Source organism: Bufo bufo, chromosome 6, assembly GCF_905171765.1.
Source record: "Bufo bufo chromosome 6, aBufBuf1.1, whole genome shotgun sequence".
NCBI lineage: Eukaryota > Metazoa > Chordata > Amphibia > Anura > Bufonidae > Bufo > Bufo bufo.
In genome coordinates, this window is record NC_053394.1 from 185642710 (window position 1) to 185664573 (window position 21864).

Here is a 21864-nt window from a genome sequence, read left to right on the forward strand (position 1 = left end):
TACTAGTTGAAAAAAAAAATATTTGAAATTACGATTTTTTTTTCTCTCGAATATTTGTTATATTGAATGAAAGAAGTAGGGTCACGGGTGGAATCAATTGCTTTATATTCGAATTCCCGATTTGTACCCGAAAATCTGAAACAAAACAACGCGATAGTATGACGTAATCGCGTCACATGACCTGGTTTCGGTTTCACTTTGCTTCATGCTAGAGTGGTTTTGAATTTGTCTCCCGAAAATAAATTCTTATCGAAAAAATGGTTCGAAAAAGCTTTAATGAGGATGAAGAAAAGATTATTCTAACTGTAAGTAATATTGTATTACAGTACTGTATTTTATTATATATTGCATGCATGCCAGAACAATATTTTGCAACACTAGAACAATGTATAAATTATACATTTGTGGATCGTCTGTTGCAAAATATTCGTATATCCCAATAAAAACTATATTGATTATTTTTCATTTATTTTTTTTCTCCCCCCCCCAATAAGGGTCCATTCACACGTCTGTGGTGTGTTGCGTATCCGCAAATTGCGGATCCGTAACACACCCGGCCAGCACCCGCTATAGAAATGCCTATTCTTGTCCGCAGCTGCGGACAAAATTAGGACATGTTCTATCTTTTGCGGAGCTGCGGACCGGAAGTTCGGGGCCGAAACCCGGAAGTACGGGCCGCGCTCCGCAAATGCGGAAGCGGAGAGCACATAGTGTGCTCTCCGCTTCATGTCCGGTCCCATAGAGAATGAATGGATCCTCACCCGTTTCGCAAAATTGCGGAACGGGTACGGACCATTTTGCGGACGTGTGAATAGACCGTAGTAGATATTACAGATTGATGCACTAAGGGTACTTTCACACTTGCGGCAGTGTGATCCGGCGGGAAGTTACATCGTTGGAACTGCCCGCCGGATCCGCCGATCTGCCGCTGACTGAAAGCATTTGTGAGGACTCTTTCACACTTGCGTTGTTTTGTTCCGGCATAGAGTTTCGTCGTCGGGGCTCTATGCCGGAAGAATCCTGATCAGGATTATCCCCATGCATTCTGAATGGAGAGAAATCCGTTCAGGATGCATCAGGATGTCTTCAGTTCAGGACCGGAACGTTTTTTGGCCGGAGAAAATACCGCAGCATGCTGCGCTTTTTGCTCCGGACAAAAATCCTGAACACTTGCCACAAGGCCGGATCCGGAATTAATGCCCATTGAAAGGCATTAATCCGGATCCGGCCTTAAGCTAAACGTCATTTTTGCGCATTACCGGATCCGACGTTTAGCTTTTTCTGAATGGTTACCATGGCTGCAAGGACGCTAAAGTCCTGTTTGCCATGGTAAAGTGTAGTGGGGAGCGGGGGAGCAGTATACTTACCGTCCGTGCGGCTCCCGGGGCGCTTCAGAGTGACGTCAGGGCGCCCCAAGCGCATGGGCGACGTCCATGCGCATGGGGTGCTCTGATGTCATTCTGGATCGCCCCGGGAGCCGCACGGACGGTAAGGATACTGCTCCCCCGCTCCCCACTACTACTACGGCAACCAGGACTTTAATAGCGTCCTGGCTGCCATAGTAACACTGAACGCATTTTGAAGACGGATCCATCTTCAAATGCTTTCAGTTCACTTGCGGTGTTACGGATCCGGCGGGCACTTCCGGCTCCTGGAGTACACAACGGATTCGGACAACGCAAGTGTGAAAGAGGCCTGAGACGGATCTCACAAATGCATTGCAAGGACGGATCCGTCTCTCCGCTTGTCATGTGGACCGACGGATCCATCTTGTACATTTTTTCACATTTTTACCGATCTGCGCATGCGCATGCCGGAACGACGGATCCGGCATTCCGGTATTATGAATGCCGGATCCGGCGCTAATTCATTCCTATGGGAAAAAATGCCGGATCCGGCGTTCAGGCAAGTCTTCCGTTTTTTTCGCCAGAGAGAAAACCGTAGCATGCTGCGGTTTTCTCTTTTGCCTGATCAGTCAAAACGACTGAACTGAAGACATCCTGATGCACCCTGAATGGATTGCTCTTCATTCAGAATGCATGGGGATAAAACTGATCAGTTCTTTTCCGGTATAGAGCCCCTGTGACGGAACTCAATGCCGGAAAAGAAAAACGCAAGTGTTAAAGTACCCTAAGTATTCTTGTTACTTCGCAGCACTATGTCAGTAGCATGTATGCATGGACAACAGATAAATATCTATCACATGCACATAGCACGTCCGTTTTCCTGCCATACAATATATACCACACACTATATACCATACACACAATATATATATATATAGATTGAATTTTATGTCCATGAGGTTTTTTTGTTGGACCAAAAGTATTTGCTTGTTTATTTAGCGTTACTCAGGGAGCATCACGGGGAAGCAAACCAGCTTTACACCCCATATAGTACCGTCACTTACTAGACAGGTACATCGCAGCTTAGCTGGCTAATATCTGATTGCTCAGACCTCACACACATACAATCGCAATACAATCCGATCTTATAACCGTAACATTAAATCTAATATTTCCCCTTCAAAGGCGTAACTTCATTTTTGTGTATTTGTTGAGGATATTTTTTTTTAGATTTGTATAATAAAACAATGGGGATTATATGCTTTCATCTTTATCCTTCAGCGATTTCTGGAGCGGGGATATCACCTGACCCGGAAACATAAAGAAAAAGAGGTGATAATAACATCTGTCCGTACCGAGCTATATCTAAAACACGGCAAAAAGTACCAGAAGGAACCAATACAAAATAAATTTTGCGACCTAAAACGCCTTCACCCTGAACTTGTTAATGAATACAGTCAGCGATTACGGCCAGGTACAATGCTTACATGAATTTTGTATCTCTCTCTACAACACTCAGTAATGTATATATTCAGTAATGCTGCTAATCTGTACAGATGTAGTATGGTTAACACACAACCTCTCAGATTTATTAATTCATCCCGTAATCTTGAAACAAAAGCCATTTTAAAAAATAGCGTAATACATTTAATTGCATTAAGTTTACATAACACGTCTCATAAAGCATGTGTGTTAACTCTACTACATCCGTGTTTCATCCCTTTTCAAATGATTACTTAATACCTGTTGTGACATGTACAAAATCTTCCGGTTACATCCTACATCTCTACCTCGCTGAGATTGTATATTTATTGTTATACCAGCGCGGTACTGATGTATGATGTCACCGGATGATTTCATACGTTTCACACGCATAAATATATATATAGGTATTTTTGTTTATATCTACATAAACTGCAAACATGATTAACTATTCAGGTCAAAGTCCCCGACCATTACATACATCCCCCCTACAATTTGCATGGGATTCAAGAATATATATATACGTATGTATGTATGTATTTATGTATGTTCCTCAAAAACGCAACAATCGATTTCAATGATTCTTGGTATACGCATTCCTTGCTACCTGGAATGAAATCTTGCGGGGTCTCAGCTCTCTAGGACGTACCGTTCACGAGATATATAAAAATAATGAACTGCATTAGCCAATACAAGCCTCCCAGCCTTTCACTTAAATCCTAACTGCAAACTGACGGGCGTTGTGGAGTTCAAAGTTAAAGGGCCGGTCACCGTGAAACTCACTTTTAAAGGGCCGGTCACCTTGAAAATCACTGCTAAAGGGCCGGTCACCGTCAGTCACTGTTAAAGGGGCGGTCACCGTGAAACTCAACATTAAAGGGCCGGTCACTGTGAAAGTCACTGTTATTTAATATAAAATTGCTATGAATAAATACCCGAGCAACGCCGGGTCATTGACTAGTATATATATATATATTGTAAGGATTCACAAATGGTAGCCTTCAGATAAATACACAGAAGCATTTTTCCATGGAAATCTTAAAATAACAAGTGTCCTTTATTGTTGGCCACAAACAATCAACAGGCAGCATTAATCGGCTTACTCCAGCCGACACTTAAAGAAAAAACAATTACACAAGTAAGGCACAGTACCGTAAATCCCACAGAGTATCTTGCATTGTCCTCTGTATCCAAGCAGAGACCCTCTGGTCTTTCACTCAGTTCCAAACACAAACACCCAGCCATCCAGAGCTCCACCGTTAGCCATGTAATCATCCCCACCTGACCCTTCTTGCTGACTTTTGTAAGCCATTCAAAACCTGGCCTGGATTGTGTGGAGTAGTCACCCGCCCAACTCTATGACTACTCCCAATAAGAGCCATCCCGTGTTAGCTTTTCACAGCTATGCTAACTACCAAAGTGTCCGTCAGCAACTGCCGCGGACATATGCACTAGTGGCTCCTACTTCACCAAAGCCAGGGTCCTCGGTGACACATATCTTCCATCTATTATAGTCCCTTGTGCCTTTCTACTATATATATATATATATATATATATATATATACACTGCTCAAAAAAATAAAGGGAACACTTAAACAACACAATGTAACTCCAAGTCAATCACACTTCTGTGAAATCAAACTGTCCACTTAGGAAGCAACACTGAGTGACAATCAATTTCACATGCTGTTGTGCAAATGGGATAGACAACAGGTGGAAATTATAGGCAATTAGCAAGACACCCCCAATAAAGGAGTGGTTCTGCAGGTGGTAACCACAGACCACTTCTCAGTTCCTATGCTTCCTGGCTGATGTTTTGGTCACTTTTGAATGCTGGCGGTGCTTTCACTCTAGTGGTAGCATGAGACGGAGTCTGCAACCAACACAAGTGGCTCAAGTAGTGCAGCTTATCCAGGATGGCACATCAATGCGAGCTGTGGCAAGAAGGTTTGCTGTGTCTGTCAGCGTAGTGTCCAGAGCATGGAGGCGCTACCAGGAGACAGGCCAGTACATCAGGAGACGTGGAGGAGGCCGTAGGAGGGCAACAACCCAGCAGCAGGACCGCTACCTCCGCCTTTGTGTAAGGAGGAACAGGAGGAGCACTGCCAGAGCCCTGCAAAATGACCTCTAGCAGGCCACAAATGTGCATGTGTCTGCTCAAACGGTCAGAAACAGACTCCATGAGGGTGATATGAGGGCCCGACGTCCACAGGTGGGGGTTGTGCTTACAGCCCAACACCGTGCAGGACGTTTGGCATTTGCCAGAGAACACCAAGATTGGCAAATTCGCCACTGTCACCCTGTGCTCTTCACAGATGAAAGCAGGTTCACACTGAGCACATGTGACAGACGTGACAGAGTCTGGAGACGCCGTGGAGAACGTTCTGCTGCCTGCAACATCCTCCAGCATGACCGGTTTGGCATTGGGTCAGTAATGGTGTGGGGTGGCATTTCTTTGGAGGGCCGCACAGCCCTCCATGTGCTCGCCAGAGGTAGCCTGACTGCCATTAGGTACCGAGATGAGATCCTCAGACCCCTTGTGAAACCATATGCTGGTGTGGTTGGCCCTGGGTTCCTCCTAATGCAAGACAATGCTAGACCTTATGTGGCTGGAGTGTGTCAGCAGTTCCTGCAAGACGAAGGCATTGATGCTATGGACTGGCCCGCCCGTTCCCCAGACCTGAATCCAATTGAGCACATCTGGGACATCATGTCTCGCTCTATCCACCAATGTCACGTTGCACCACAGACTGTCCAGGAGTTCCCAGATGCTTTAGTCCAGGTCTGGGAGGAGATCCCTCAGGAGACCATCCGCCACCTCATCAGGAGCATGCACAGGCGTTGTAGGGAGGTCATACAGGCACGTGGAGGCCACACACACTACTGAGCCTCATTTTGACTTGTTTTAAGGACATTACATCAAAGTTGGATCAGCCTGTAGTGTGTTTTTCCACTTTAATTTTGAGTGTGACTCCAAATCCAGACCTCCATGGGTTGAAAAATTTGATTTCCATTTTTTAATTTTTGTGTGATTTTGTTGTCAGCACATTCAACTATATAAAGAACAAAGTATTTCAGAAGAATATTTAATTAATTCAGATCTAGGATGTGTTATTTTTGTGTTCCCTTTATTTTTTTGAGCAGTGTATATATGTATATATATATATACACACACACCTCACCTAGTAAATTAACCCCATAAACCACAAAGTAAATGCTATATGAAAGGTAAGATTGTATTAAAAATGCGGCTGGGCAGACAGTATAACGATGACAGCCCAAAAAATTATTATACCCAACATAATACCATCAAAGAAATAACCCCTGTTACGTCATCCTACCTTTTAAGTTAGGCCAGTTTTACCCATCTGTAAAACTGGTTTTGGCATATTATATAACACCAAAATGAGGCAAATCCACCGTGTGGATAATCAGAATCCCATGCAGATCCCTCCATATAGTATTTATTTTTTATATTTACCTTTGTTATGATTTATGAGTTGTTTGTCTAAATTCTTAACATTCTGTGATTACAGGGGTTCCCGTTCCTTCTATACGACCAAGAACTTCTAAAAAGAAGGTGGTCGCAGCAACGGATGAGGAGGAAGAGTTGGAGGAGCAGGCAGAGGAGGAGCAGCCTGGACCCTCCTCTGATCCAGGACCATCACAGCAAGGGGATTCCTCCCCCCCACCTCCAGAAGAGGGGGACAAGGAGGTCTACACCCCCAACCAGGAGGTTAAATATGTGCACACAGCTATATAATTAAATATCCATACAATATTTATAAGAAAAAGGGCCTAAAATGTTTTAAATTTGCGAAAAGTAGATAAATAAATAAAAAAAATCAAATAAAAAAACTCTGTGATTTACATTAAAACTATAAATTACCCAACTAATTCACATTAAACATTACATAACTATAACAAAGTAATTCTGTACTCTCATTAAGAAATACCAAATAAGAGTTGTGCTGGCTTGATACCTTTTAACCGCCTCCGGACCGCCTAACGCAGGATCGCGTTCCGGAGGCGGCAGCGCTGCGCAGAGTCACGCGTCATCTCGCGAGACGCGAGATTTCGCTCAAAGCCGGCCCGCGCATGCGCATCGCGGGCCGGCAAAAGTTAGAGGACAAGTTCGTCACCAGCCTGCCAGCAACGATCATTGGCTGGCAGGCTGTCAATTTTCAAAAAAACGAATCAAAAGCCATCTAACACATTATATTAGTGTCATGGTCTTACCTCCCTGCTGTTCTCCTTCGTTTGACATGTGCTGGCGGCCATCTTGGTTTCTGGGTTTCTTGTAGCCTTCCACCCTGCGGCTCCTCCTTCCCACTGGGAGGAGCTGGATGCCTAGCTCATATATATAGGAGGTCTGTGGCTTCAGTTCCTTGCTTGGTCCTCTTGTGTTCACATGCTTCTAAGACTGTTGCTGCTTCTGGTTCCTGATCCTGGCTTCGTCTGACTACCCTGCTGGTTCCTGATCCTGGCTTCGTCTGACTACCCTGCTGGTTCCTGATCCTGGCTTCGTCTGACTACCCTTCTGGTTCCTGACCTCTTTCTTCGCAAAGACTCTGCTCGGTTTCACCATCCGTTTGGACTTTTGCTTTACAGCTTTATTTTCAATAAAGCCTTCTTATTTTCACTTATCTCTTGTTGTACGTCTGGTTCATGGTTCCGTGACATTAGGACCAAGCCATGAATTCTGACGGTACAGGGCCATCCTCGCTACCCACGCTGGTTGCCAGACTTGATCAGCAGGATCACCTGTTGGGTCGGTTCGCTGTGGCGTTGCAAACCCTGCTTGAACGCACGGCTCATTTCGCTCCCGTTGCCGATGGGTCGGTTGTCGCTCCTGGGCTCGCTCCTACTGCCGCTCCGGTTGTTGCGCCAGAGTCTACCCCGACACCTGTTGTTGCGCCTGCGGTGTTTCGGGGTATGACCGGTTCTGCCCCTCTTCCACAGCGCTTTGGGGGAGAGCCAACTCAGTGCCGAGGTTTCCTTAACCAGGTGGGCATTTATTTCGAGTTGCTGCCACATGCCTTTCCTACTGAGAGATCAAAGGTGGGCTTCTTGATCTCGCTGCTCTCGGACAAGGCCTTGGCCTGGGCCAGCCCTTTATGGGAGAACAACAATCCGGTGGTTGCCGAGTTTTCCGGTTTTGTTGCTTCTCTTCGGAAGGTATTCGATGTGCCGGCTCGTGCTGCCTCTGCTGCGAAACTCCTTATGTCCATCAGACAGGGTTCACGATCCGTAGCTGAATACGCCATTGAGTTTCGTACCCTGGCAGCAGAGGTGGGCTGGAATAATGAGGCTCTGGTCGCTGCTTTCTCTCATGGTCTCTCGGATGCCTTGAAGGATGAGGTTGCAGCTAAGGACCTACCAGTTGAGCTCGAGTCTCTTATTTCTTTCCTGATTTTGATTGACACCAGACTCAGGGAGAGACCTTCCTTTAAGGAGAACCTGCGGAGGTCTTCTAACAGATTGGTGCCTACGTTTGCTGTCCCACCCGTGCCTCCCTCTCCTCCCACGCCTCCTGGGGATGACTTGTCTGGGGGTGAACCCATGCAGCTGGGGTTTGCTCGCCTGTCCGAGGGGGAGAGGGCACTCCGGAGACGCGAGGGCCGTTGCATGTACTGTGGTCTCGGTGGGCATTTTCGGTTGGCATGTCCGAACCGTCCGGGAAAACGCTCGTACCTGAGATCCTGTCGGGGGCAGATCTTGGGTGGAGTCTCCTCGTCCCCGGTTTCCCGTTTTGACAAACCACTGATCACTGTTGTCCTCTCCTGGGTCGGGGGCTCGGTGACGACCCAGGCGTTGGTGGACTCTGGTGCTGGTGGTTTGTTCATTGATAGTGTGTTCGCTGCCGCCAATTCCATTCCTCTGCAGGCTCGAGGTTCCCCACTGGCTCTTGAGGCGATAGACGGCAGACCCCTTCTGCCGCCACACGTGACTCATGAGACCCTTCCAGTGGGGATAGCCATTGGTGCCGTTCACAGAGAGTCGGTCTGCCTCCAGGTTATTTCGTCTCCACACTACTCGGTGGTCTTGGGGTACCCCTGGCTCCAGAAGCATAATCCGACTTTCGATTGGAGATCGGTCGAGATCCTCTCGTGGTCACCGAAGTGTGGGGCTAGTTGCATCCATGGGTCTGTCAAGTTGCTGTGTACTTCCTCGGACTCTCTGTTGCCTCCTGAATACGAGGAGTACCGGGATGTATTCGATAAGGTGCGCGCGGTTGCCCTACCTCCGCACCGCCCATACGATTGTGCCATAGAGTTACAATCTGGTGCCGTTCCTCCTCGTGGCAAAGTCTATCCACTGTCGGTAGCGGAGAATGAGGCCATGGAGGAGTACGTGAGGGAGGCGCTTTCACGCGGACACATTCGCAAATCTTCGTCCCCGGCAGGGGCTGGATTTTTCTTTGTGAAAAAGAAGGGCGGTGAGTTGAGGCCTTGCATCGATTACAGGGGTCTCAATCGCATCACGATCAAGAACGCTTACCCGATACCCTTGATTTCCGAGCTGTTCGATCGCCTTAAAGGGGCCACGGTCTTTACCAAACTCGACCTGAGGGCGGCATATAACCTGGTAAGGATCAAGGCGGGCGATGAGTGGAAGACCGCGTTTAACACCAGGACCAGTCATTATGAATCCTTGGTTATGCCCTTTGGGTTGTGCAATGCGCCCGCAGTCTTTCAGGAATTCATCAACGATGTTTTCCGTGACCTGTTGCAGCAGTGTGTGGTGGTCTATTTGGATGACATCTTGGTATATTCTGAATCCATGGAGGCCCACATTCTGGATGTCAGACGAGTGTTGCAACGGTTACGAGAGAACAAGCTGTTCGGTAAGCTTGAGAAATGCGAATTTCACCGATCCCAGGTAACCTTCTTAGCTTACATCATTTCCGCTGAGGGGTTCTCCATGGATCCTGAGAAGGTTTCGGCTGTCTTACAGTGGCCCCAGCCCAGTGGTCTTCGTTCCCTGCAGCGCTTTTTGGGCTTCGCCAATTATTATCGGAAGTTCATCAGGGACTTTTCCATGCTGGCCAAGCCTCTCACGGATCTGACCAGGAAGGGCAGTAATTCCCAGGTCTGGCCGCTCGAGGCCATCCGAGCTTTTGAGGCCCTAAAGTCCGCCTTTGTGTCGGCTCCGATTCTGTCGCATCCCAACCCTGGGTTGCCCTTTGTCCTCGAGGTGGACGCGTCTGAGACGGGAGTAGGCGCCCTTCTGTCTCAGCGTAGAACACCAAAGGGTCCTCTGCTTCCCTGTGGGTTTTACTCCCGGAAACTGTCTTCCGCGGAGTGCAACTATCAGATTGGTGACAGGGAGTTATTGGCCATCGTGCAGGCCCTTAAAGAATGGAGGCACTTGCTCGAGGGTTCGGTGGTTCCGGTTCTCATCCTGACGGACCACAAGAATCTGACCTACCTTTCTGAGGCCAAGAGATTGACACCACGTCAGGCCAGATGGGCTCTGTTCTTGTCACGTTTTAATTACGTGGTCTCCTACCTACCCGGTTCCAAGAACATCAGGGCGGATGCCTTATCACGGCAGTACTCCGAGCTGTCCAGGGAGGAGTCGATTCCGACTTCGGTCATACCTCCGAATCAGATCCTGGCCGCCATTCGCACCAGCCTGACCTCTCCCCTGGGTGAGCAGATTTTGGCGGCTCAATCTGGTGCTCCCTCTGGGAGACCCAACGGCAGATGTTTTGTGCCTGAGGAGTTGCGCACTCGGTTGTTGCGAACCTACCATAACTCCAAGACCGCGGGGCATCCTGGAAAGAATCAGCTGTCCTGGGCTGTTTCACGTCTGTTCTGGTGGCCTTCCCTACGTTCCGACATCGCCGCATATGTAGCGGCATGCTCCGTTTGTGCCCAGAGTAAGTCCCCTCGGCACCTTCCGTTGGGCCTTCTGCAACCCATAGCCACCGGGGAGCGCCCATGGTCACACCTGGCGATGGATTTCATTGTGGACCTCCCTGCATCCCGAGGCCATACGGTCATTCTCATGATTGTGGATCGGTTTTCCAAAATGTGCCACTGTGTTCCTCTCAAGAAGTTACCCTCTGCACAAGAGTTGGCCACGATTTTTGCCAGGGAGGTCTTCCGGTTGCACGGTTTGCCCAAGGAGATTGTGTCGGATCGGGGGAGTCAGTTTGTGTCCAGGTTCTGGCGCGCCTTTTGCTCCCAGTTGGGGATTCATCTCTCCTTCTCCTCGGCCTACCACCCTCAGTCCAATGGGGCCGCAGAACGATCCAATCAGGCCTTGGAGCAATTCCTTCGTTGCTATGTCTCCGATCACCAAGACAATTGGGTTGACCTCCTGCCTTGGGCTGAGTTTGCCAGGAACACAGCGGTGAACTCTTCCTCTGGGACGTCTCCCTTCATGGCCAATTATGGGTTCCAACCTGCCGTGTTACCGGAGGTATTCTCTCCCCAGGATATTCCGGCTGTGGAGGATCACCTTTCCGTCCTACGTGCTTCTTGGGTACAGATCCAGAAGTCCCTTGAGGTCTCTGCGCAGCGCCAGAGACTCCAGGCTGATCGCAGACGAGCGCCTGCTCCTTCCTACCAGGTCGGAGACCGTGTATGGTTGTCCACCCGCAACCTCAACCTTCGAGTGCCCACTCCCAAGCTGGCGCCTCGCTTTGTTGGTCCCTTCCGAGTGCTTCGCAGGGTAAACCCGGTAGCCTATGCCCTTGCGCTTCCTCCTGGCATGCGGATCTCCAACGTGTTTCATGTCTCCCTGTTGAAGCCACTGGTGTGTAATCGTTTCACTTCCTCGGTTCCTCGGCCTCGTCCGGTCCAAGTGGGCAATCGTGAGGAATATGAGGTGAGCAATATCCTGGACTCACGCCTGGTCCGCGGTCGGTTGCAGTTTTTGGTCCATTGGCGTGGTTATGGTCCAGAGGAGCGTTCCTGGGTTCCCTCCGCAGATGTCCATCCTCCTGCCTTGCTCCGAGCCTTCCACGCACGCTTCCCTCAGAAACCGTTTTGTGCTCCGTGGAGGAGGGGCCCTTGAGGGGGAGGTACTGTCATGGTCTTACCTTCCTGCTGTTCTCCTTCGTTTGACATGTGCTGGCGGCCATCTTGGTTTCTGGGTTTCTTGTAGCCTTCCACCCTGCGGCTCCTCCTTCCCACTGGGAGGAGCTGGATGCCTAGCTAATATATATAGGAGGTCTGTGGCTTCAGTTCCTTGCTTGGTCCTCTTGTGTTCACATGCTTCTAAGACTGCTGCTGCTTCTGGTTCCTGATCCTGGCTTCGTCTGACTACCCTGCTGGTTCCTGATCCTGGCTTCGTCTGACTACCCTGCTGGTTCCTGATCCTGGCTTCGTCTGACTACCCTTCTGGTTCCTGACCTCTGGCTTCGCAAAGACTCTGCTCGGTTTCACCATCCGTTTGGACTTTTGCTTTACAGCTTTATTTTCAATAAAGCCTTCTTATTTTCACTTATCTCTTGTTGTACGTCTGGTTCATGGTTCCGTGACAATTAGTAAATATGATGTGTTAAATGGCTTATCTGCTCCTCTGCTGGTCCTTTTCATCGGTTGGTTCCAGCAGAGGAGCAGACATCACAGTGAGTACCCACAAACAGTACACTTAGCCCCAGATCACCCCCATCACCCGAATTAACCCCTTGATCACCCCTTGATCGCCCCTGTCAATCACCTAGTGAAAGGAAAAAAGTGATCAGTGTAAACTGTCACTTTTTTTTTTCACTGGTATTGACTGTTAGGTTTTAGGATAGTTTAGGCCCCTTGATTAGGTAGTTTAGCGTCAGTTAGCGCCCAGCCCACCGCACCGCAGTCACTGATTCGCTGATTAGCGTATCGCTAATCAGCATTTGTACTTTTATAGTATCTGTAAGTGATCAAAACTGATCACAGTCAGATCTATAATTGTATTAGTGTCACCTTAGCTCGCCCTCCACCCAAAACGCAGTGTTTGCCCGATCAGGCCTGATCGGTCGCCCACACGTGCGTTCACCCACACCCGCCCCGCCGCAGTGACAAAAAATATATATTTTTTTGATCACTGCACAATCACTTTCCAAGCGCTGCGGCGATAAAAAAATCAGTTTTGATATTTTTTATCAACCGCAGCGGCCTCCGGTACTTCGCTAGCCTCCCCTTTGTAAGACAGGCTTGCTTTTTTTCTTGGGTAGTCTAAATTTAGTAGTCCAAATGTCAAACAGGGGGTATTCTTCTGAAGAGGCCTACAGGATTCTGACCCAGTCGGATGAGGAATGGGAACCCTCATCTGACGAATCTAGCGGGTCGGACGAGGAGGTGGAGGTCCCTGATAGAACCAGGCGTACCCGGCCCCGTGTCGCTAGACCACAGGTTGCGCAGGATCCGCTTCAAGAGCAGCAGAGTGGGGCTGGCGCTGTCGGATCACGTGGTGAGGCATACACCAGCAGCGCAGCCCTCCCTGGACCTAGTACCAACATGGTGAAGTGGCGAGCACCAGAAGGGCAGTTGAAGCTGGTACGGTGGCACGTGCAGTAGTTACCCCGTCGCAGCCACCGCACAGACAGGCCCGTAGAGCCCCTAGAGTCCCTGAGGTGCTGGCAAATCCTGATTGGCAGTCACCAACTTCAGACGCACCTGTAGTTCCCCCTTTCACCGCCCAGTCTGGAGTTTGGGTTGAGACAGCTCAGATCGGTTCGGCCCTGGGATTTTTTGAGCTGTTCTTGACTGTGGAGCTCTTGGACTTAGTCGTGGCAGAGACAAACCGGTATGCCACACAATTTATATCCGCCAACCCGGGAAGCTATTATGTCCAGCCTTTCCGGTGGAAACCAGTCCAAGTTTCCGAAATTAAAATTTTTCTGGGCCTTCTCCTCAACATGGGTCTAACCAAAAAGCATGAATTGCGGTCATATTGGTCCACGAACCCGATTCATCACATGCCCATGTTCTCTGCTGCTATGTCCAGGGCACGATTTGAGGCCATCCTGCGTTTCCTGCACTTTAGCGACAACACCACCTCCCGTCCCAGAGGCCACCCTGCTTTTGACTGGCTCCACAAAATTCGGTCCCTCATAGACCACTTCAACCAGAAATTTGCAGATTTGTATACCCCAGAGCAAAACATCTGCGTAGACGAGTCCCTAATACATTTTACCGGGTGCCTTGGCTTCAAACAATACATCCCAAGCAAGCGCGCCCGGTATGGGGTCAAATTGTATAAGCTCTGTGAAAGGGCCACAGGCTATACCCACAAATTTCGGATCTATGAGGGAAAAGATCAGACCCTGGAGCCGGTCGGTTGCCCTGACTACCTGGGGAGCAGTGGGAAGACAGTCTGGGACTTGGTGTCACCCTTATTTGGCAAGGGGTACCATCTTTATGTGGACAATTTCTATACAAGTGTGGCCCTCTTCAGGCATTTGTTCCTAGAACAGATTGGCTGCTGTGGCACCGCGCGAACTAGTCACGTGGGCTTCCCCCAACGGCTCGTTACCACCCATCTTGCAAGGGGGGAGAGGGCTGCCTTGTGTAACGAAGAACTGCTCGCGGTGAAATGGAGAGACAAGCGTGACGTTTACATGCTCTCCTCCATTCATGCAGACACGACAATACAAATTGAGCGAGCAACCCGTGTCATTGAAAAGCCCCTCTGTGTCCACGACTATAATTTGCTCATGGGAGGGGTGGACTTCAATGACCAGATGTTGTCTCCGTATTTAGTTTCCCGACGCACCAGACGCTGGTATAAGAAGGTGTCTGTATATTTAATTCAATTGGCTGCATATAATAGTTTTGTTCTCTACAGTAAGGCTGGGAGAACGGGATGCTTCCTCAAATTTCAGGAAGAGATCATCGAGAACCTCCTGTATCCAGAAGGTTCTGTGGCCCCATCCACCAGTGTAGTTAGCCGTCTACACGAGCGACATTTCCCCAATGTCGTTCCTGGTACCTCAACCCAACCGTCACCCCGAAAAAGATGTCGTGTCTGTAGCAGGAGTGGAATAAGGCGTGACACCCGCTATTTCTGTCCTGACTGTCCTGACCACCCTGCCCTATGCTTTGGAGAGTGTTTCCGGAAGTACCACACACAGGTACACTTAGCATAGGGATTGCATCTCACAGGACAGGCACACAGGGCTATTAGGGCCCTTTTACTCACAGCTGCTGCAATCCTCTCCTTTCACCTGGGATAAAGTGCATAATGTACTTCGCCACATCTTTGGGCGATTTGCGCTTTGCACATTGTCCCATGGGGAAGGAGAGGTTTGTCCTATAAAAGGTAAAAAAAATAAAAAAATAAAAAAAACACCAGTAAGCAAAAAAGTTAAGTTCAGTTCAAAAAGTTCAAAAAAAGTTTATATGTTCTGTTCCAAAGTTATTATAAAGTTAATAAAATTTATTGCGTTGCGGCCTGGTTTTTTCTTTTTTGTTTTGTTTTTTTTACCTTCCAGGTGGACCAACCGATCGACTAGCTGCAGCACTGATGTGCATTCTGACAGAAGCATTGCGCTGCTGTCAGATTACACACAAGTCGGTGTATGCGGCGCTGCAAGACGAGATTTCTCCTCTGCAGTAAAAGATACGTTTGCCGAGGCATATGAGCTGAGGAGGTGGCGGTGTTCATATGCTTTGGCAAACACTTTGTATATATAAAAAAATAAAAAATCCCGGCAATGATTTATTCATCCACATCGATTGATGTGAATGGATAAATCTGGTTTGCCAGGGCATACGAGCTAAGTGGGTATGGATGTTGGGCGGAGCTCCTATGTCCTGGCAGACGCCTTTCCCCTCCTTTTTTTTTTTTTGCCAGAGATTTTTTCATCCACATTGATCGATGCGAATGAAGAAATCTGTGGCGTTCATTTTTTTCTTTCAGCCCAGAGGCTGAACGGAAAAAAAATCTCATTACCCGTATGCTCAATATAAGGAGAATAGCAGAAACTCCTAATGCTGGCCATACATGTAATGACTGCGGAGACCCTTAAATGCCAGGGCAGTACAAACACCCCACAAATAACACCATTTTGGAAAGAAGACACCCCAAGGTATTCGCTGAGGGGCATATTGAGTCCATGAAAGATTGAAATTTTTGTCTCAAGTTAGCGGAAAGGGAGACTTTGTGAGAAAAAAAACAAAAAAATCAATTTCCGCTAACTTGTGCCAAAAATTATTTTTTTCTATGAACTCGCCATGCCCCTCATTGAATACCTTGGGGTGTCTTCTTTCCAAAATGGGGTCACATGTGGGGTATTTATACTGCCCTGGCTTTTCAGGGGCCCTAAAGCGTGAGAAGAAGTCTGGGATCCAAATGTCTAAAAATGCCCTCCTAAAAGGAATTTGGGCACCTTTGCGCATCTAGGCTGCAAAAAAGTGTCACACATGTGGTATCGCTGTACTCAGGAGAAGTTGGGGAATGTGTTTTGGGGTGTCATTTTACATATACCCATGCTGGGTGAGATAAATATCTTGGTTAAATGCCAACTTTGTATAAAAAAATGGGAAAAGTTGTCTTTTGCCGAGATATTTCTCTCACCCAGCATGGGTATATGTAAAATGACACCCCAAAACACATTGCCCAACTTCTCCTTATTACGGAGATACCACATGTGTGACACTTTTTTGCAGCCTAGGTGGGCAAAGGGGGCCACATTCCAAAGAGCACCTTTCGGATTTCACCGGCCATTTTTTACAGATTTTGATTTCAAACTACTTACCACACATTTGGGCCCCTAGAATGCCAGGGCAGTATAACTACCCCACAAGTGACCCCATTTTGGAAAGAAGACACCCCAAGGTATTCGCTGATGGGAATAGTGAGTTCATGGAAGTTTTTATTTTTTGTCACAAGTTAGTGGAATATGAGACTTTGTAAGAAAAAAAATAAAAATAAAAATCATCATATTCCGCTAACTTGTGACAAAAAATAAAAACTTCGATGAACTCACTATGCCCATCAGCGAATACCTTGGGGTGTCTTCTTTCCAAAGTGAGTTCATAGAAGATTTTATTTTTTGTCACAAGTTAGTGGAATATGAGACTTTGTAAGAAAAGAAAAAAAAAAGAAAAAATCATCATTTTCCACTGACTTGTGACAAAAAATAAAAAGTTAAATGAACTCACTATGCCCATCAGCGAATACCTTAGGGTGTCTACTTTCTGAAATGGGGTCATTTGTGGGGTGTTTGTACTGTCTGGCCATTGTAGAACCTCAGGAAACATGACAGGTGCTCAGAAAGTCAGAGCTGCTTCAAAAAGCGGAAATTCACATTTTGGTACCATAGTTTGTAAACGCTATAACTTTTACCCAAACATTTTTTTTTATCAAAGACATGTAGAACAATAAATTTAGAGAAAAATTTATATATGGATGTTGTTTTTTTTGCAAAATTTTACAACTGAAAGTGAAAAATGTCATTATTTTGCAAAAAAATCGTTAAATTTCGATTAATAACAAAACAAGTAAAAATGTCAGCAGCAATGAAATACCACCAAATGAAAGCTCTATTAGTGAGAAGAAAAGGAGGTAAAATTCATTTGGGTGGTAAGTTGCATGACCGAGCAATAAACGGTGAAAGTAGGGTAGGTCAGAAGTGTAAAAAGTGGCCTGGTCATTAAGGGTGTTTAAGCTATGGGGGCTGAGGTGGTTAATGGCCAAAAAATAATAATTACCATGTTATATAGCGAGCTTCCAAGAACTCACCAGTCCCTTCATCTGTCTTATATACAATAAGAAGGGAGACATTGCGGAATGAATGGACATTTGAAATATAAGATACAAACATATCAAAGACGATCATAATAAGTCCGTTATTATCTTGCAGATAAGGGGCTGAGTACATATTATTGTCTTTAAATTGATGGCATCTCAGAGACCTGGTGCCACAACTATGTCTCTAGAAGACTAATTAGATCTTGTAGTGTGTTCTAAATCCCTCTTAAAAATTAAATCCAGTCTTCGAAGTGTCAAGTAGTGTTTTTAAAATACCTTTTAACAATTTTTTGTCCTCAATTTGCATGCAAAAAATCTTATAGCTCTTTTGTATTAGAAGTTATATTTTAATATGAGAACTTTCATGTGTTATTCATATTGACCATGGCCATGCACTAGTGGCTCCTACTTCAACCAGGCCAGGGTCCGCGGTGACACATATCTTCCATCTATTATAGTCCCTTGTGCCTTTCTACATATATATATATATATATATACACACACACACACACACACCCCACCCAGTAAATTAACCTCATAAACCACAAATTAAATGCTATCTGAAAGGTAATATTGTAATAGGGGTAAGGTAAGGGAGATCAGGATGTTAGTGGAGTAAAATGAGGATTTTATATGACAGACTCCCTTTAACTGCTGAATAGAACAGCGCTAAACAGTGCCTAAATAGCATATAGAAATCTAGTCATCTCGCCACCTATCTGCAAGCGACTTTACCCCTCCTTCTATTAATAAAGTGACCATGACAACTAAATCAACTGTGAGTGAAGACGGACAGATGATATTTAAAATGCGGCTGTGCAGACAGTATAACGATGACAGCCCAAAAATATAATATAACCAACATAATCAAGAAAAAAGTAGTAGGGCACACCAATATTCGGTTCCACACAGATAATTACTATAACAATATTTATTAGTAATATACACTATTAAATGAACATGCATAAAATTACACACTATAAAATGCTAAAATTAATAAAATATTAAATACAGTAAAACATAATATTATTATATAAATTTATATAGATTTATATAAATTGTTTCTACAAATTTCTATATGTTTTCTGTATTTTGACCAAAGTTTGTTGTGTGGTAAAATAATGTCCTTCCAGACGGGTTAGTTAACCCAATCAATGTCCCAGTAGGTGAAATTTTGATATTGGGAGTAGACTTGATGTTTAGATACAACAAGTAAATTTCACCTACTGGGACATTGATTGGGTTAACTAACCCGTCTGGAAGGACATTATTTTACCACACAACAAACTTTGGTCAAAATACAGAAAACATATAGAAATTTGTAGAAATAATTTATATAAATCTATATAAATTTATATAATAATATTATGTTTTACTGTATTTAATATTTTATTAATTTTAGCATTTTATAGTGTGTAATTTTATGCATGTTTATTTAATAGTGTATATTACTAATAAATATTGTTATAGTAATTATCCGTGTGGAACCGAATATTGGTGTGCCCTACTACTTTTTTCTTGATTCCAATATTTTTAGAGGATTGGGTGAATCCTCTTTGTAGGAGCACCCATTTCCATTCTTGACTATACAGGTGAGCCCTCTCTAAATACTTACATAACCAACATAATACCATCAAATAACCTCTGTTACGTCATACTACTTTTTAACTTAGTCCAGTTTTACCCATCTGTAACACTTGTTTTGTCATGTAATATAAACCCATAATGAGGAAAATCCACCGTGTGGATAATCAGAATCCCATGCAGATCCCTCCATATAGGATATTTTTTTTATTTACCTTTGTTATGATTTATGAGTTGATTGTCTAAATTCTTAACATTCTGTGATTACAGGGGTTCCCGTTCCTCCTGTACAACAAACGGGTGAGGAGGAAGAGTCGGTGGAGCAGGCAGAGGAGGAGCAGCCTGGACCATCACAGCAAGGGGATTCCTCCCCCCCACCTCCAGAAGAGGGGGACAAGGAGGTCTACACCCCCCATCAGGAGGGTAAATATGTGCACACAGCTATATAATTAAATATCCATACAATATTTATAAGAAAAAGGGCCTAAAATGTTTTAAATTTGCGAAAAGTAGATAAATAATTAAAAAAATCAAATAAAAAAACTCTGTAATTTACATTAAAACCATAAAGTACCCAACTCATTCACATTAAACATTACATAACTATAACAAAGTAATTCTGTACTCTCATTAAGAAATACCAAATAAGAGTTGTGCTGGCTTGATACCTTTTAATGGCCAAAAAATAATAATTACCATGTCATATAGCGAACTTCCAAGAACTCACCAGTCCCTTCAACTGTCTTATATACAATAAGAAGGGAGACATTGCGGAATGAATGCACATTTGAAATATAAGATACAAACATATCAAAGACGATCATAATAAGTCCGTTATTATCTTACAGATAAGGGGCTGAGTACGTATTATTGTCTTTAAATTTATGGCATCTCAGAGACCTGGTGCCACGACTATGTCTATATAAGACTATTTAGATTTTGTAGTGTGTCCAAAATCCCTTTCAACAAATTTTTGTCCTCAAATTGCATTCTAAAAATCTTATAGCTCTTTTGTATTAGAAGTTATATTTTAAGATGAGAACTTTAATGTGTTATTCATATTGACCATGGCCAACAGAAATGCTTAGCAACACGAAAGTGTAGATTGTTCTTTCATCTCAAAGAAACCAACTAAATACTATTATACTGTAATGAACTTGCATTAATTAACCCACTAAATAACATTATACTATATTGAAATACTAAATAAACAACTATATAATTTTCAAAACTGTAATAAAAAAAAAATTGGTTCTGTAAATGGACAGTACTGTAACAAAAACTGCACACAAACCACTAACTGCCTTCATCATAATTGGAAGTCATTGAATTATTTTTTTTTATCCTAACAGTTATTAGAAAACTTAAAAAGAGGCTCCTTGAGCATCGAAAATCCGAAGCCAAGGCAATGCTGGCTATAAAAGCAGAGAAAAAAAAAATAGGGCTTCTTCAGACTCGGTCACAGAGGCATCAGCGTCAGCTGGATGATAATTACAGGAAGCTGGAGGAGCAGAGGAAGATCCAGAATGAAGAGCTCCTGGAGATCCAGCAAGAACTCCAAAGTTTGCCTTAGATTTTTTTTATTTTATATTTTACACATATATATATATATATATATATATATATCTTAAATAACAGTTACTTTTGCAATGGTCGCCCCTTTAACAGTAAATTTCACGGTGACCGGCCCTTTAACTGTGAACTCCACAGCGCCCGTCAGTTGGCAGTTAGGATTTAAGTTAAAGGCTGGAGGCAGGCTTGTATTGGCTAATGCAGGTGATATTTTGGGAATATTTCAGGAACGATACGTCCTAGAGAGCTGAGACCCCCGCATTATTTCTTTCCAGGTAGCAAGGGATGTTTATACCAAATTTCATTGAATTTGATGGTTGTGTTTTTGAGTTTTTGCGGAACATACACACATACATACATACACACACACATACATCCTTTTTTATATATAGATTTAAATTTATCAGCTTGCAGGAAGGCCCCTTGAGTCCTAGTGCAAAGTCATATGGATCAGGACAGACAGCAGAAGCAGGTTAAGGTAACAGTGGAGGGTACGGTCTACACTAAACTCAATATGATCAGGACAGACAGAAATTATGCTAACACAGAACAATATGAAAGAATGCAGTCAGACATTTGAACAGAACAAAATAAATATTTATTAACAAAATAACAAACATGCCTCTATGGCAACTTTTTAACTTTGTTATAAAGCATTAACATATCCCTCTTTTGTATAAGGTGCTGTTTCTTAAACTTGGCCATCAGCCTCTGCATTTGGCGCATGTCGGCATTCTGTTCCCGCTGATTATGTTCCGTTTTTTTTTTTTAAAAACAGCAGTACTGTTAGGATTAGAAAATAAAATTATATTACTTGCAATTCAGATTACGTGGTATCGATATAGAATTATATTTCTATGTTCACATATTTACCCTCTTGGCGGGGGTTGGTTACAACATCCTCTGGAGTGGTGGGGGTTTCTTGTGGAGGCTGGGAGGGTCCAACGTCTTCCACTTCCACCTCTTCTCCCACATCAGGTGTGTCAGTCACCTCATCCTGAAGCTCATGGGAGGGTCCTGGCTCATGAGCTTTCATAGGAGCCATCATATTGCCATCAGGTGGTGGAGGGGCCGCTACATCCTCTGACGGTCCTGTCTGCTCTGTGGAATCCTCCTCATCTGTGGTGGAGACCTCCATCACCACCACATTCAGCGGATGTTTTTTCTGTTTCCGCGGTCCTCTACTCTT

The 21864-nt window shown here is 45.0% G+C and overlaps 1 protein-coding gene across 1 annotated transcript; it reads left to right on the forward strand.

Moving 5' to 3' along the window:
* Positions 1–257: 257 nt before the first annotated feature.
* LOC121005619 lies at positions 258–20676 on the forward strand. The gene is made up of 4 exons (XM_040438394.1): positions 258–305; positions 2628–2820; positions 6365–6565; positions 20456–20676. Exons 1-4 carry the CDS (start codon positions 258–260, stop codon positions 20674–20676), a joined length of 663 nt encoding a protein of 220 aa, XP_040294328.1.
* The last annotated feature ends 1188 nt before the right edge of the window (positions 20677–21864 follow it).